General features: G+C 42.4%; 1 protein-coding gene across 4 annotated transcripts; it reads left to right on the plus strand.

The window, feature by feature from the left end:
• The first annotated feature begins 2,021 nt into the window (after positions 1-2,021).
• GJB6 (gap junction protein beta 6) lies at positions 2,022-12,357 on the plus strand. 4 transcript variants are annotated; one of them, XM_072795822.1, is made up of 3 exons: positions 2,026-2,319; positions 4,699-4,849; positions 10,857-12,357. In XM_072795822.1, exon 3 carries the CDS (start codon positions 10,872-10,874, stop codon positions 11,655-11,657), a length of 786 nt encoding a protein of 261 aa, XP_072651923.1. In that variant the 5' UTR covers positions 2,026-2,319; positions 4,699-4,849; positions 10,857-10,871; the 3' UTR covers positions 11,658-12,357. The 4 variants fall into 4 exon arrangements, with proteins under 4 accessions (XP_072651925.1, XP_072651923.1, XP_072651924.1 ...); XM_072795823.1 differs by lacking the exon at positions 2,026-2,319 and adding an exon at positions 2,730-3,109; XM_072795821.1 differs by lacking the exon at positions 2,026-2,319 and adding an exon at positions 3,456-3,595.
• The last annotated feature ends 3,461 nt before the right edge of the window (positions 12,358-15,818 follow it).

Raw genomic sequence — 15,818 nt, forward strand, 5'->3', positions numbered from 1 at the left:
TTTTCAAAAGAGTATCTCACCATCATCCCTCCAAATCTCCTGGTATTGCAAAGAAAGATCCACACTCCACAATTTGTACAGATTAAATTTATGGCTTCTGGAAATCATCATTGAGAGACAGAGGGAAGATATCCATCAAATGAGTTTCACGACATTGATTACAACCAGGACTGGAAAAACATAGCTTTCAGAATCGTGTGATACTGTTAAGTGGACAGTACGACTGTAATCAGCTCTGGAAGGCTTTTCCATGTTTGTCACACAGCTCACAACCCAGTCAACACTCTAGATGCCTTTGGTTCTCATCAGCGTAAAATCTTTAACTTCAGTTTTCAAATGAACACCTCAACAAGTCTGTACATTTATATAATCCATATTAAATTTCTGCAGCAATGGGACCATCTGATAAGTGAAAATTGATTGGGGATTAAACATTAAGAGGTAAATGACAAAGTGAAAAGCCATAGATCATCTGAACGGGAACAGGGATACTTCTGCACAGTGTTGAAATGGACACCTGAGCAAAGGTAACTAACACATTCTCTGTGACTACTTTAGTTCAAAAGTTCTTTCCTGGGAGAGTCCTGGTACAACTTCCATTGGTCCAGAATATAAATGCCCAAACACAGTGCTGTGTGGAAGCAGCTGTAAGGGGCGGGAATGTGGACAGTCATGCTCTAGGAACAAAAGCCATTTCCAGGATTATCTGCTATGTTGCTTGGGTTTTGCCAAGCAATATGCAAATACTCATGGAGCAGCATCTACTATGTGCAAAGTACTTTACCTAGTGTTGTTGGTGGGAATGCAAAAAGGCTTAACCTGTTTATAATTCCCAAAGAGGTTTACAGTCTGCTATTATAATTGAATTATGTTACTATGCAAACTCAGGTACATTTGTTTGAGGGGAATGATGGAGAGACTAGGAAAGAGGGCAGGAGAGGACCAGCCAGACCTTAAGCTGATGGAACATTCAAGGCACAGGCTACATGAAGACAGCAAGTATGTCTAATGAAAAAGCCTAAAACAGGTTTTTGCATATCTCCAACCTTACATTCAAGGCCATTCCAGGGCCCCTCAAAGTGTTTTTATAGTTATTTGAGGCAGGGCAATTCTCTGAGAATCTTGTTCTCCTCAAAGTATTTTGGGAGGTAGATCTCTATAGTCATGGTTCATTTTTCAAGACCTTAAAGAGACACTTTAAGAACCACCACTAACTCTGTTGTATGAGAGAATATGACCCAACAACTAGTGTATGTATGGTTTAGGTGGGAACATTTAATCACCAACCAATTTTATGAAATAAGCAAGTCATACACCTCTTGTCTGATGTAGAACAGGTTTGAACCTGTGCAGCCGGGTCCCTAAACAGCTCCCAATATTTCTACCCCACCAGCCCCTGCGCCTACCCTAGGTGATCGAAGCCCTGTCTGTGAAAGGAAGGCGCCAGTGGGGTCCTTAAGTGCTGCGCCAGGCGAGCCAACAAAGCCTCACTCTGCTTCCCGTGGAGGAGGTGTCAAAGGATGGAGGTAACTAATAAAAATAACCTTGTCATTATGGTCATTAATGGTCACTAATTAATAGAAAACAACAGTCACTGTGCCTCCAGGCTTCTCTAGGAGAAGGCGGTGCACGGGTACCCAGAGGGCTAGGAGACAGTGTCCAGAAAAAAAAAAAAAAAAAAAGGAGGATGCGTCCTGGCCAAAACACAACCTGCCTCTAACACTGTTTCCAACGAGTCCACCTCCTTCGGGAACTTCTCTAATGGCTGCGGACCCACTCGCTCGGTCCCTTTCCCTAAGGCACCTGCCCAGGAGACCCCGGTTCTCAGTCGAGCGGCCTCCCACCTGGAGCGCGGGCTCTGCCAGCGAACCCTCGGAGCGGCAGGAGAAGCGGGCCCCCCATCCTTCCAGGACCAGGTGGGGCCAGCTCCCTGCACCCCCGAGGGAGGGCCAGTCCTGCACCCCCAGCGCCCGGTGTCCAGCCCTCTCTCTCCGCGCCCCCGAGGGAGGGCCAGTCCTGCACCCCGCGCCCCGGGGCGGGCGCGCGTCGGAACTCCGCGCTCTCGCCTCTCGCAGTCGCGGGGAAGCGTCAGGGCAGAGGCGGGGTGGGGCGCGGTTAAAAGGCGCTGCAGGTGGGAGCCAGGCCGGCACCCGAAGCCGAGCCAGAGCACCGACCGCACACTCCCGACACCGGCCCGAAAGCCGGGGCGCCCAGGCCGACCTGCTGCCCGGCTGCAGCCGAGGGCGCCGCCCTGCGCGGAGAGCTCCGCGCCCCCGGGACCCCGGGACCCCGGGACCCCGCCGCCGCCCCGCCGAGCAGGTAAGCGCGCGCCAGGCACGGGCCCCTGACCGCTGGCCGCTGCCTCCGGGCACCCGAGCGGCGAGGTCCGCAGCCCGCCGCGGCCGCCTCTCTCGCCCCCTCGCCCTCGTTGGCCACCGCTCACAGGTGGGCCCGGTGCCGCGGGGCGCAGTCGCCCTCGGGTGGCGGGGCGGCGGGAGGCCGGGTGGCCGCGCTCGGGGGTTGCCTGGGGCAACCTTATCTGCGGCGGATCCGCATCCTCCCGCGCCCGCCGAGGCCCCGCCGCGCTCGGCCCCGCGCTGCCTGGCGCCCTCTGCGCAGCCGGAGGAACGAGGACCGACGGGTTGGACTTTTGCCCTAGATGGTCCCCCTTCGACCTGCACAACAGGTTTTTATAAATATACCGCATGGTGTGTGTGAGCGAGGGTGTGGACCTGTGCCCCTTTCTCCCACTTCCTTTGCTGCGTTTGGGATTTTCTTTGCTTTTATGGAACACTGCGAGTCCGGCCTGGATTTGGTAAAGGAAAGCCGGTTCCGCCGGGCGAGGGGACGAGTCACAGGCAGAACTGACCCGTCTGGCTGCATGATGGATGCCCAAGGAACTTGGGAAACGCAAATGACAATAATACAATTACTGGACTATTACTGGACAATAGTAATTAAGTGTCATTGGTGACACATCTCAGTTAAGAGGTGGAGGCACCAGAAGGTACTTCCTGTCTAGTGACAGAGAGCAGTCCCAGGTGTTACCTGGCTTCGAGGGTTCTGACTGGCTTGGCCTCCCTTTCTGGAGCGCAGGACTGAACCTGAGGTGAGTGTGGCCTGAATGCAGCTCTGCGCGCCCGGAGTGCACCCCTGTGGGGACCGCAGTGTCCCCTTGGTGGAATCCTGCTATCAGTGGAGTGCCAAATCATCGTTGTCCTTTCCCTTCAGTAGACTTTATGCCATAGAAGTATTTTCTTGCCCCAGTTCTAGTAGAATCTAACCAGCGTTCCAGAAGAGAATGTCCTGCCCCAATGCAGTTTCCTTAGAATTGCAGGATCCTGCTCAAAACTGCTCCTGTGGAGAGCTTTGTCTGTTGTTTGGATCAGGCAAAGTCTTTGGGGGTGTTGTTTGAGCCCTGCCAAGGAGGGGAGAAGGAAGTTATGAAGAGAGAACATCAACACCCTGTAGCCTGGGGTGAGGGGGCGGGGAGCAGGGTTCCCCAGCACCTTCCCAGCAGTGACCCAGACTGGGAAGACACTAGTCAGACCCGCTGCTTCACTTGGGTTTTATTTTAAAGCCAATCCTGGTGCAGGTAACAGTGACTTTATTTTCCTTTTCTGACGTTTTTCTTCTGAATTACAATAGCTTTAAGAAAGAAAAGAACTGCAGGTCTGACTAAACAAACAGTTCAGTAAGGGTGAAAGGAAAATTTCTACTTGCAAACCTTGACCATGCATCTTCGATTCAAACTGAATATTCTAGGAGCTATGAGTGGTTTGTAGACATTAGTTAAAATCTTAAATAGAATAAAATTGTGGGAAAATAATTTTCAACACAAGCTTCTTGGCCATGAGGACGTAATCTGTCCAATGGCTGCATTATGATTTATTAAGATTTCTGTTTTACTTGCTTGAACCGTGAGAATGGAACTGGGTTCCACTGAGCACCTTTTCCTTTTTTATTTTCATGGTCACTCAACTCAAGTTAGACTGAAATATTTGGAAAGGACGAAGGTTTGCTTTGACAGAGACTGCTTAATGGAAAATGCTTTAACTCTTTGACTTCTTAAATGGATTAAGAAATACATGTAACTCTATGAATTATCCATGTTTATGTTTAGACTCCAGACATAGAAAAAGTTCTTTCATTTTTATTGAGTTAATTTTGAAGAAGTAAGTAAATCCTAAATCCATTTTATCACTAGCCGTTACTCTGAAAGGACGATTGATGAAATTTTGAGTCATTAAATTTAAAAATCAGAGATAAGGTTGTCCCTTGGATGACCTGAGCTTTCTAGAGACAATAGACATAGATTCTTCTTGAGTAAAGAGTTTGAGTTTTTTTGTTTGTTTGTTTGTTTTTTGTTTTTTTTTAGACTGCTGATTTAGGGGAAAGAGGAGCATATCCAGTTTCTCAAACTTCCTTACTTTTTTTCTTAATTGCTCAAGGAATGGACTTGGGGTTTGGGGTTGGGTAATATTGTTATTATTATTTTGGTAGCAAAGAATCTACACTAAAGATTTTATTTTTATTTTATTAATATTCAAAGTATGAAGCATCAGGAAGCTGGTAGTCTCTAGACTTCCCTCCTAACAGTTCTGGAGATAAAGAAAAACTACCCACAAAGGTCACACAATAGTCACATAGGGCATAGTTTAAGAAATATGGTCACATCTATTATTTTTCTCTCAACAGGTGACATCCTCCCTGAACTAAAACTGCACAAAGAATTATATTCATGTCATTACTGTGCTACATTGGCTTCTAGGCACTCAAATGGTGTAGAAGAAAGCCTGAAGCCCTTGAGGAGGGAACACTGCCTAATTCTTCTCCAGGCCAATAAGCTGTGAGTCCTTGGAAGGAAGGCCCAAATGTGCTTATTTTGCTTTGACATTGTTTTTTTATCAATATAAAACTCCTCAACTAGTCAGAGCTAATGTGGAAACCATGAAGAATGTGTTTTGTTCTCAAGTATATCAAATATTCAATGAATAAGTTTGAAAGAGTCATCCAAAGGGCAATAGAACTTCCTAGAAAGACATTTTCCACCTCTTGGTGTCTACCAAGGGGTAACACTATAATTTTAAAGCTTTAGTTTTGGTTCTGTCATCAGTGAAACTAAAATGGCATCATTAAGTAAATTGGTTATGATTAAATTCTTAAGTTTTAAAACAATCAAGAAATTTTGTTACTTAAATTATTTGAAGTGTACAAAGGAAGGACACTCTATCTTCATAATGCTGTGTGTATCATCAGAAATAAGATCAATGGTTTACTTATTCTTAGAGCTAAGTATTCCTGACTGGAGCTTTAGTATCAAGAATGCAACATGGAGTTATTCACCAGCATTAGTTGTACCACGAAACCAAAGACAGTTTACCTTTGTAACTTGAAGTGTAACCACATTTTTTTTTTTTTTTTTTGAGAGAAAGAGAGCACAAGCAGGTGAGGGACAGAGGGAGAAGGAGAGAGAGAATCTTAAGCAGGATCCACACTCAGTAGCACAGAGCCAGATGCAGGAGCTGGAGGCAGGGCTCCATCTCAGGACTCTGAGATCATGATCCTGAGATCATGACCTGAGCCAAAATCGAGTTGAAGGCTTAACCCACTGAGCCACCCAGGTGCCCCAAAGTATAATCACATTCTTGTATGGAGACAAGACTACAGAAGCTAGGCAAATGTATTCTTTCCCTAAAAGAGAGCCAGAGGGGCACCAGTTAACTTCTCTGTTTGCAAAGAAACAGTTAATATTTTACTTTTTATTGAAAAAGCTCTTCCCATTGGCTGCAGCCAGCTTGAAGCCTGAGAGAAAGGAGGTATTTTGCTTACTAATACTAACTGCAAAGAGTTCCAACGGATGCAGTTGTTTTGGAAAGGAATTTTCAGAGCATTCAGCCTTCAAATCTTCTACACCCAAAATGTTGATGGAACGCTACCCCAGGAGTTATGTTTTTATAGGGAGAGGCTGGGGAGGGTTGGGCCAGTGAGCAGTCTCTTCCCCCAGAGAGAAGAAGCCACAAGTGGCTTCAACCTACTGCAAGGTCAGGAAGAACAAGTGGAGCCAAATATCCTCCTTTCCAACTTGTTGAATCTTCTACCCTCTGTCAGCTCCTTCCTCTTCTGGGCCCCTCAAGGGGGAAGAGCGTCCTGGGGGCAGGTGACTGCAGCGAAGGGTCAGAAAGCTTGGGGCAGTCCCTTTCCCTGACTGACTCCCAGTAGTTGTGAGGCAAGTTGTCCTTCTGCTCTTAGCACATGGACGATGATACATGGGACCCATGCCTAAGATCCTCAGGATGTGTACTAGACAAAGGAATCAAAAGAGCAGCTCTCACTGGAGGAAACATGGGGTCACATTCACGGAGTGACTTCCCTGCAGCGCAGTTCTGGCAAGGGAATGATGGAGAGTGTGCAGAACAGGGCTTCTTGTCATTTCTACGGTGATATGTAATGGGGCCTTTAATACTGCAGATCAGCTGGTTTGTCTTTAGCCTCATTGTCTTGAGTGACCAGTAGGCTGGACACACTTGTATTTGGGTTTAATCACTCATTTTTCTTAGTGACTTAGGCATCTCTTTTTCTCCCTTTAAAAGGAAGGGGGGGAAATTGCTGATTTTTAATGGAAGTCAAAGGTATTGTAAAAATAGATTATTTTCTGTTCAGCTTTGCTACTTTGATAGAACTTCAGAATGTGTCATTTGGGTACCCAGAGAAGTCAAAAGAAATAAAACCACTAACATCATAATTGTCCCTGTTTTTTTAAGAAGGAAAAGTCCCTAAGGCACAGATGTCAAGGATCCTGCTTCTAGAAAGCTAGGACTATGTTCTTGTGGGGAAATTCTGCCCTCCTGACCTCTCCCATGGCTTCGGCCTCTCCGAATTCATTCAGATTGAGTTATCCTTTTTCACCTTGTTCGGTTTGCTTGCTATACAGGCAGGTAATGGGTGGCCACAGGTGTGCCATTGTTCGGTAGGGCTGTTGATAAAGAACTCAGAGAAAAACAGCCTTCTTACCTGTGGAGGAGTTTAAATCCTCTGCACTTTGGAGGGTTTGAGAAAATGTGAACTTCTTTTTGATAAGTCAAAAACTTGCTGATTGGACACTTAAACCAAATTACAATGGGGAATATTTATTGGGAGAACATCTTTATCAACAAATAGGATTTTCCCCCTAGGTGAATAGCTGTGTAAAATATGTTTAACCATTAAGATGTATGTGTTCCTACCTCCTGAAATGCTTCCAGGATGGAGCAGCAGCAATTAAGAAAATTTATTGTAATGACTTTCATTATAGACTAAAAATTATTGTATAATTCATATTATCCAAGGTGAGTTTTTTAAAAAGATTTATTTATATATTTTAGAGAAAGAGAGTGGCAGGAGCAGAGGAAGAGATGAGAGAAATACGAGCAGACTCTGAGCTAAGCGCTGAGCTCAATCTCATCACCCTGAGATAAAACCTGAGCCTCTGACTTAACCAACAGTGACACCCAGGCACTCCCCAAGATGAGTTTTTAAAATCAAAGATACACTTACTGTAGACTTTAAAAATCTCTTTCTCAGAAGGTAGACACTGGCTCCACACCTCTCGTACCATGCTTTTAGAAATAATTTTTTAAAGAATTTCTCTTTGATAAAGTAGGGGAAGAGTCTCTGCCTTTTCTCTGTTATCAGTTAAAATTATGCCTTGTGCTAGAGCACAAGAAGCATCGTGCCCACCCCATTCTTTTCTTTTGGCTCAAATATCTTACTTTTCTTTCTTTTTCACATTTTTTATTCTATTTTATTTTTTGGCCTAAATAGTGATTAAATATTTTGACATCGTTGCTGCAAGCTTGGGCCCCTTCTCTTGTGTGTGGCAACCAGGGTTGTCTTCCCTTTTCTTGTTGCTTGAAAATCTGAGCTCCTCAGTGCTCCTGGAAGTTTCTCCATCCCTTAGCTGATGGCCTCAGAACTGTATGACACACTTAGGAGTTCTTGTTTCCACACCAACCCCCTTTTCAAGTCTTTAGCTATGTAATTCTACCTGTCTTTTCATTTTCTTTTTCTTTTTTTCTTTTTGTCTTTTCATTTTCATTGAAAAAAATTAATATGCTTCCCTAAAGCCTAGGCTAAATTAAAATCATAATTAGCATTTTCTCATTTCTGCCACAATGTAAGCTTCAGCTCAATTTTAGTTTGGATTTAAGAATTCAAATGTTCTTGTCATATTCTGTGTTAAAACGTTTCATGCTCCATGACATTTGAACAACTTTTAAGATCTATAAACATTTCAAAGTCCTTCAGTTCTTTCCGGCCAGTGCAGTAGGAATAGGCTGGTATATGCACTAAATCTTTCAAAACTATTTCTCCAGTTCCTTATTCCCAACTCCACCTCCTTTGCTTTGGTGTTGGCCTGCAGGGTCTGGGAGCCCTGAATAGTCTGAGGGTGCTAGTTTGTTAAGTGCTGTTTTTTGACTCCTTCTTAGGGATTATTCAAGGAAAAAATAAGCATCTGTGAAATTCCATGATCACTAATTATCCTGTCTTCTGGTGACTCCGTTAATCAAGTGCAAGTACAGTTGCAGAAGTACAGCCACATTGTGTCCTCCTCATTTTTTTCTTGTTAAGATGTTATGTGCTTCCTCCTTGCATAGTTGCAATCTAACACCTTCAAATTCATAGGATGGGAATGCATCTCTGGAAGCTCTCCCCTGTGCCTCTTGCTGCAACACCCCACCCACCCACCCCCCCACCCCACCCCCCCGCATCCCCCATCTGCTCTGCAGCTCTGTTCAGAACCTGCTCAGTGCTGGGAACTGGACTGTGCCTTGGGATGCAAAGATGAAATAGTTAACATCTGTATACAGTAGGCAATAAATGCTTATGGGAGTCTTGGTGATTGTTATTTACTTGGCTTGGCAATGTGGTGGCAAGGAGGGGTTTTCCTATAATTGGCCTCTATATGCTTTGGTAAGAGAAGGCAGGGAAGAAACTCATGATGTGGAAATTTCTAGCTAGGCCTCTGCTTGCCCTTCCCTCACCCTCAATAGCATGTGCCCCCTACTTCCACTGCCCAGTTCAGACAGAAAAGGAATCCACACACACATGTAATGTGGATGATGGCATTGTTTCCTTAGGCCTATATGTCTTTCTGAGAAAAAGGTGATGTCTCAAAAACCAAAGGGCAAAAATGAATTTCTCAGAAAGCCAACTAAAATGGAAGTCTACCTTTCGTAATACAGGACTGGCTGACTTTATTAGTGTCAACAAAGGATCTTGCTTCTGGGGCACACATTAGCACCTCATCCAGAGACTCAGTGCTGAGCACTCCTGAAGGAACGGAGCCTGCCTTCATTTACCCGGTTGCTTCGAAGAGCAACATGTGTGATGCAGAGCTGTGGGCAGGACATGGGGCCTGGGGAAGTCAAGGGTCAGCCTGAGGAGAAGCCTGCCCCCGGTATGCAGTCAAATACAAGAAAGTCTCCCTAAGACAGATTGATGAAAGGACTTTGGCGGCTCCCTCATCCCCTAAAAGGTTTGACAATTGTGTAAGCCTGTTTTTCTGAAGAGAAGGTCTTCACTTTCAAAAGATTCTCAGAGTTCTTTTCTTTCTTTCTTTCTTTCTTTCTTTCTTTCTTTCTTTCTTTCTTTCTTTCTTTCTTTCTTTTTTCTTTCTTTCTTTCTTTCTTCTTTCTTTCTTTCTCTTTCTTTCTTTCTTTCTTTCTTTCTTTCTTTCTTTCTTTCTTTCTTTCTTTCTTCTTCTTTCTTTCTTTCTTTTCTTTCTTTTTATCCAAATGCTGATTAATTCTCTAGTCTTCTATGGCAATGTAGGGTAAGAAGGCATCTGTTCGAATTGTAGCAAAAGTTCCTGTGGGAGTCAAGAATGTTTTCTCTCAGGATGTTAAATCAGTGCATTAGTAGGGAGAGGCTCTGCACTGCTGGTTCCTTCATCCATGGCTCTAGGGGTGCAGGACTAGGGAGGGAAAGCTAGCAGTGGCCCTGGTTACCGTGGAGAGCCACAGAGCGCTTTTTGTAAAAGCTTGTGATTCTCATTCAGAAGGGAGCCTTTCTGTAGTGTGTGACATTATGCCTCCTTAAGAGCACATGATTTCAGCAAATGATGTTATTCCAACTAGAAAACATAAATATATTGTGTAAACTAGCAAGTATTGGGGTCTCTTACCCCTTTCTAGTCTGCTAGTTACACATTATGTCATTCCAGTGATTTTTTTTTTTTTTTTTTTTTTTTTGTCTTCGATAAGCCATTGAATGAATAAGACCTATTGTGGGACTTCTGTGATCTCTTGGGCAAAATGAAACTGATGCAGTACTTAGACGCATGGTGCTTAAAAGAAAATTGGGAAATGTTACTTGTTTATCTGACTTCCTGGATTAATGTCAAGCAGGAACCTAACATATAACCTGAATTCAGTTGAATCAGGATGATCTGAACCCCCCACCCCCACCCCGCAACAGTTATTTCTGGTTCAAATATGTTAGAATGATTTTAGAGAGGGCCTTCCCTACCAGAAAACCTACTAGCCACCTAGGTTATAAGATATCACACCATACTTGTTTTTTTAAAAGATTTTACTTACTTGAGAGAGAGGGCACAAAGGGGGGGGGGGGGATAGGGGCAGAGGAAGAGAGAAGCAGACTCACCGCTGAGCAAAGAGCCCAACTTGGGGCTCCATCCCAGAACCCTGAGATTACAACCTGAGTTAAAAGCAGATGCTAAACCGACTGAGCTACCCAGGCACCCTTTGCAGCATACTTTAAGAGAAATTTGCTTGAGTCTATAATATAATTATACTATTTTATAAAATCAAAGGAACTTTCCATTGGTTAACCTTTGCTAATTTTTGTCTGTTTAGGAATAAGCCAACACGATGGACTGGGGTACTCTACACACTTTCATCGGGGGTGTGAACAAACACTCCACCAGCATCGGGAAGGTATGGATCACCGTCATCTTCATTTTTCGTGTCATGATCCTTGTAGTGGCTGCTCAAGAAGTGTGGGGCGATGAACAGGAAGATTTTGTCTGCAACACTCTGCAACCAGGTTGCAAAAATGTGTGCTATGACCACTTTTTCCCTGTGTCTCACATCCGGCTGTGGGCTCTGCAACTCATCTTTGTCTCCACCCCAGCCCTGCTGGTCGCGATGCATGTCGCCTACTACAGACATGAGACTGCCCGCAAATTTAGGCGAGGAGAGAAAAGAAATGAATTCAAAGACTTAGAAGACATTAAAAAGCAGAAGGTTCGGATAGAGGGGTCCCTGTGGTGGACGTACACCAGCAGCATCTTTTTCCGAATCATCTTTGAAGCATCCTTTATGTATGTGTTTTACTTCCTTTACAATGGGTACCACCTGCCCTGGGTGTTGAAATGTGGGATTGACCCTTGCCCCAACCTTGTAGACTGTTTTATCTCTAGACCTACTGAGAAAACCGTGTTTACCATTTTTATGATTTCTGCATCTGTGATTTGCATGCTGCTTAATGTGGCGGAATTGTGTTACCTGCTGCTGAAAGTATGTTTTAGGAGATCAAAAAGAACACAGACACAAAGAAATCACCCCAATCATGCCCTAAAAGAGAGTAAGCAAAATGAAATGAATGAGCTGATTTCAGACAGTGGTCAAAATGCCATCACAGGCTTTCCAAGTTAAACATTTCAAAGCACTATGTAGCTGCTTCATAACAAAAGTGGTGCCTTCTGAAGGCAGGTCCCACCTGAAAGTCCCGTCTCTAGGCTGAAGACTTCATCTTTATAAATACTTTCATAATACATAGATACTTAACTTTTTGTAGAATAATTGTTCCATTGATATGAAACATAATCAAATATGTGGTCCATCTCTGAAAACTAAGACAGGATTAGAACTGTGCTTTAACATGTTTAAGTGGACTGTCTGACATACTAGGTATTTCCTGAAAATTTAAGTGTGTAATTGTTTTGATAAAGAACATTTATCTAGAAATTGATACTTGACTAGAAAAAAATATTTTTAAAGGACTGAATGTTTTAGTTCTGACTTTGAATTTATATAAAGTATTTTTATAATGACTGGTCTTTCTTACCTGGGAAAACATATGATGTTAGTTTTAGAGTTATGCTGTATCTAAATTTTGAACTTACAAAGAATCTATCTTGTTGTAAATAGTATTTTGCATTGTCTATTGACAAATTTATGGACTATCATGATACTTTTAAGGTAGAAATTGTTCATTGTACAATATATTTTTATCACTTTCTGTATACAGAGCTGTATGGAAGTAGGAAGTTTTTTAAAACTAGACGATTTGCGATCATTGTGAACAGCTAACATGAATGTGCTCACCTCAATAAAGATTAGCCCCATTGCTTAAGCCTTCCTATGCATTATGAGTTTCTGCTCAGTCTGGGCCTCCACATGGTCATCCCTCATGTGGCATGATGAGTTGGTTGGGTGACTTTTGGTGGGCAGGCTGCTGGTTGTGCAGGTGGAGTTGCTGGGGAGTTCAACCTGGACTCTTGCATCTTCACATTAAATGAGAAGCTGAGCTTAGAAGCCCACCCAGTCCTTAGCTTGGAGAGGATGTGGCTGCTTTAGGACACAGAAAATGTCCTCTGGAAAAGTTCAGCCTTGATAGAGAGGATTGAGAGGAGTCAGCTGCAGCTCTCAGACAAAGATTGCCTCAAAGGACTCATTCATTACCTGAGTCCTTCAGACCCTGGTGACTAGGTAAGCACCCACAGCTTCACACCCACAGATAAGGAAACTTTTCTCTCCAGGGATTTCCAGATTGAATACAGATGCCTTTAGAGGGGGTGCTGGTGAGTCAGTCACAGACTAGTCACTCTGGAGAGGTAACACATACATCCACACATAAGAAAGCACTGTGTAAAGGGCCAACATTAGCATGGCATATTCTGCATGAGGAAACCTAATAAATAGTAAGTGTACACAAGAGAATAATAAGTGTACACATGTCAATATGGCACTATGATTCCAAAACCTCTCTCCAGAAAACAAAATATTCTTTTTCTTCAGGGTCCAAAGCAAATTCAAGACATATCATTTCACCCATAAATATCCTAGTACCAATCTATGAAAACCAAGAATTAACCTTTTAAAACAAAACTATAATCCTACCCTCACATTAAAAAATCTGGTTAGCACTCATAATTCCCAATGTCCTATAATGTTCTCTCTTTTTAAATAGCTATTCAAATGAGTATCAAATAAAGGATGAGAGGAAATATCAGGGGCAGATAAAACAGTCTTAGTAACAATTCCAATCTGTATCAAAGAGCAACTGCCCTCCCACCATAATCTTTGGACTCCTGGTCCCCCTTATGATAAGACCACCTAATCTGTACCTCCTTTCTTATTTTCCATCTCTTTTCTCTTCTCCAGTTTTTTTCTTGCTCTTGAACTCCCCTAGTGTTCTTTCCCTCTGGAGTTGTCTTTCCATACCATCCCATCAAGGTCAGGAGTGGTGATCACACCCTTTTTCCCCATCTACTTCTCAATACCTTCTTCTGGGCCCACCCTCATCACTGAACCCAAGCTACTGTCAGCACCATGACTTCCTGAACACCAAATCTGATGGTTATCAGTTTTCAACTTCTTAAAACTCTTTTGAGGCCTCTTTTCCATTCCAAGACACAAGACATTGCCCAACCTAACCTTGGGTCTCCACCTCCAACAACTCCTCTGTCTCCTGCATTGACATCCCTCCTTCTCTCATCCCTTGAGAGAAGACCTTTCCTTTTCTCACCCTGCTTCTCTTTGGCAATCTCATTTATCTATACAACTATCCTGAGATAGTATCACATTTTATAGAGAGGTTAAATAAATTTTCCCAAATCACATAGCTAATATGTAGCAGAGCCAAGGTTCAAACAAGGTCCAACAGTCTCTGAAGACAATGGCTTAACCACCATGTTGCACTGGCTCCCACAGCTCCATGCTGCATGACCAAGTATAATGTATGATGTTAAGAAACCCCATACACTTCTCATCTAGCTCCAACAATGATCTATTCATGCTTTTACACTTTCCCAGGAGACTCTCACCTGCTTATCCCCCATTCTGGATTGCTCTGAAGCAAATTCCGGATACATTCTTTCATCAGTAGATATTTCAATACGGGTCTTGTAAGAGTAGACTAATCTTTTAAAACTAAAACATTACAAAATCCAGTCATAATTCATAATTCTCCAATTGTCCTGTAAATGTCCCTCTCTTTTTTCTCATTATTTTGAGACAATTATAGAGTCACATATAGACATAAGAAATAATGCAGAAAGGTCCATATGCACCTTGCACAGTTTCTCTCAATAGTAATATCTTGCAAAACTATAGTACAGGATTTCAACCACTGAATTGACATTGATAGAGTAAAGACAGAGAATATTTCCATCACCACAACGATCCCCCATGTGGCCCTTTTATACCTACACCCATTTCTATCCTATCCCATCTCCACCTACCACATGCCTTTCTGATTCCTGGCAACCAACAACCTACTCATTGTTTCTATAATTTTGTCATTTTAAGAACATTATTGTAAAAGAAATCAGATGGTATGCAACCTTTTGAGATTGGATTTTTTTTACTCTCATTATAATTCTCTGAAGATTCATCTGGGTCATTGTGTGCACCAATAGTCCATTCATTTTTTACTGCTAAAGTTCCACAGTATGGATGTGTACAATTTGTTTAACCATTCACTCATTGAAGGATATCTGGCTGTTCCTAGTCTGGGGCTTATATGAAAAATATGAATTTTCATGTACAGGCTTTTCTGTGAACATACTATTATTTCTTGTCATAAATATTCAGGAGTCCAGTTGTTGGATATATGGTAGTTGCATATTTCATTTTTTTAAGAAACTGCCAAATGGTTTTCCAAAATACATTCTCACCAACAAAATATGAGTGATCCAGTTCTTCCTCATCCTTGCCAGCATTTGGTGTTGTCACTATTTTTTATTTTATCCATTCTGATATGTTTAATTTGCATTTCTGTAATGGCTAATAAAGTTGAATATCTTTTCATGTGATTATCAGCTATCTCTATATCCTCTTCACTTTCTAATTAGATTTTTTTTCCTATTGTTGAGCTTTGACAGTTTTTTTATATATTCTAGATACTAGTCCTTGGGCAGATAGTAGTTCATAAATGTTTTTCCACTCAAGATTTTCTTTTCATCTTCTTAACAAGGCCTTTTGCAGAGCAATTCCTTTTCATTTTAATGATGTCCCATTTATCAATTTTTTCTTGTATGGATTATGATTTGGGGGCCAAGTCTAAGATCTTTGCCTAATCCAAGATCCCAAAGATTTTCTGTTTCTTTCCTAAAAGTTATCTACTTTTACACTTTACATTTAAGTTTGTGGTCCACGATGCATTAAGTTTTATATAAGGTCTGAGACTTAAGTTGAGGCTCATTTTTTTGCCTGCAGATATCCAGTTGCTCCAGCACCATTTGATGAAAATGCTGTTTCCTCTATTGAGTTGTTTTTGTATTTTTGTCAAAAATCAATTAAGTATATTTGTGTGGAGCTATTTCTGGATTCTCTGTTCTGTTCCATTGACCTACATGTCTATACCTCCATCAATACCAGATAGTCTTGAGTATTATACTATATAAATAACCTTTGAAACCCACTAGAGTGACTCTTATTATTTTATTTTTCCTTTTCAAATTGTTTATGGCTAGTCTAGTCCCTTTGTCTTTTCATATAAATTTTAGAATCATCATGTCTATGTTTACAAAAAATCTTGCTGGGTTTTTGGTAGCAGATAAACCTGTATATCAGTTTGGGGAGAACTGACAT

This window comes from Canis lupus, chromosome 24, assembly GCF_048164855.1.
Source record: "Canis lupus baileyi chromosome 24, mCanLup2.hap1, whole genome shotgun sequence".
Lineage (NCBI taxonomy): Eukaryota > Metazoa > Chordata > Mammalia > Carnivora > Canidae > Canis > Canis lupus.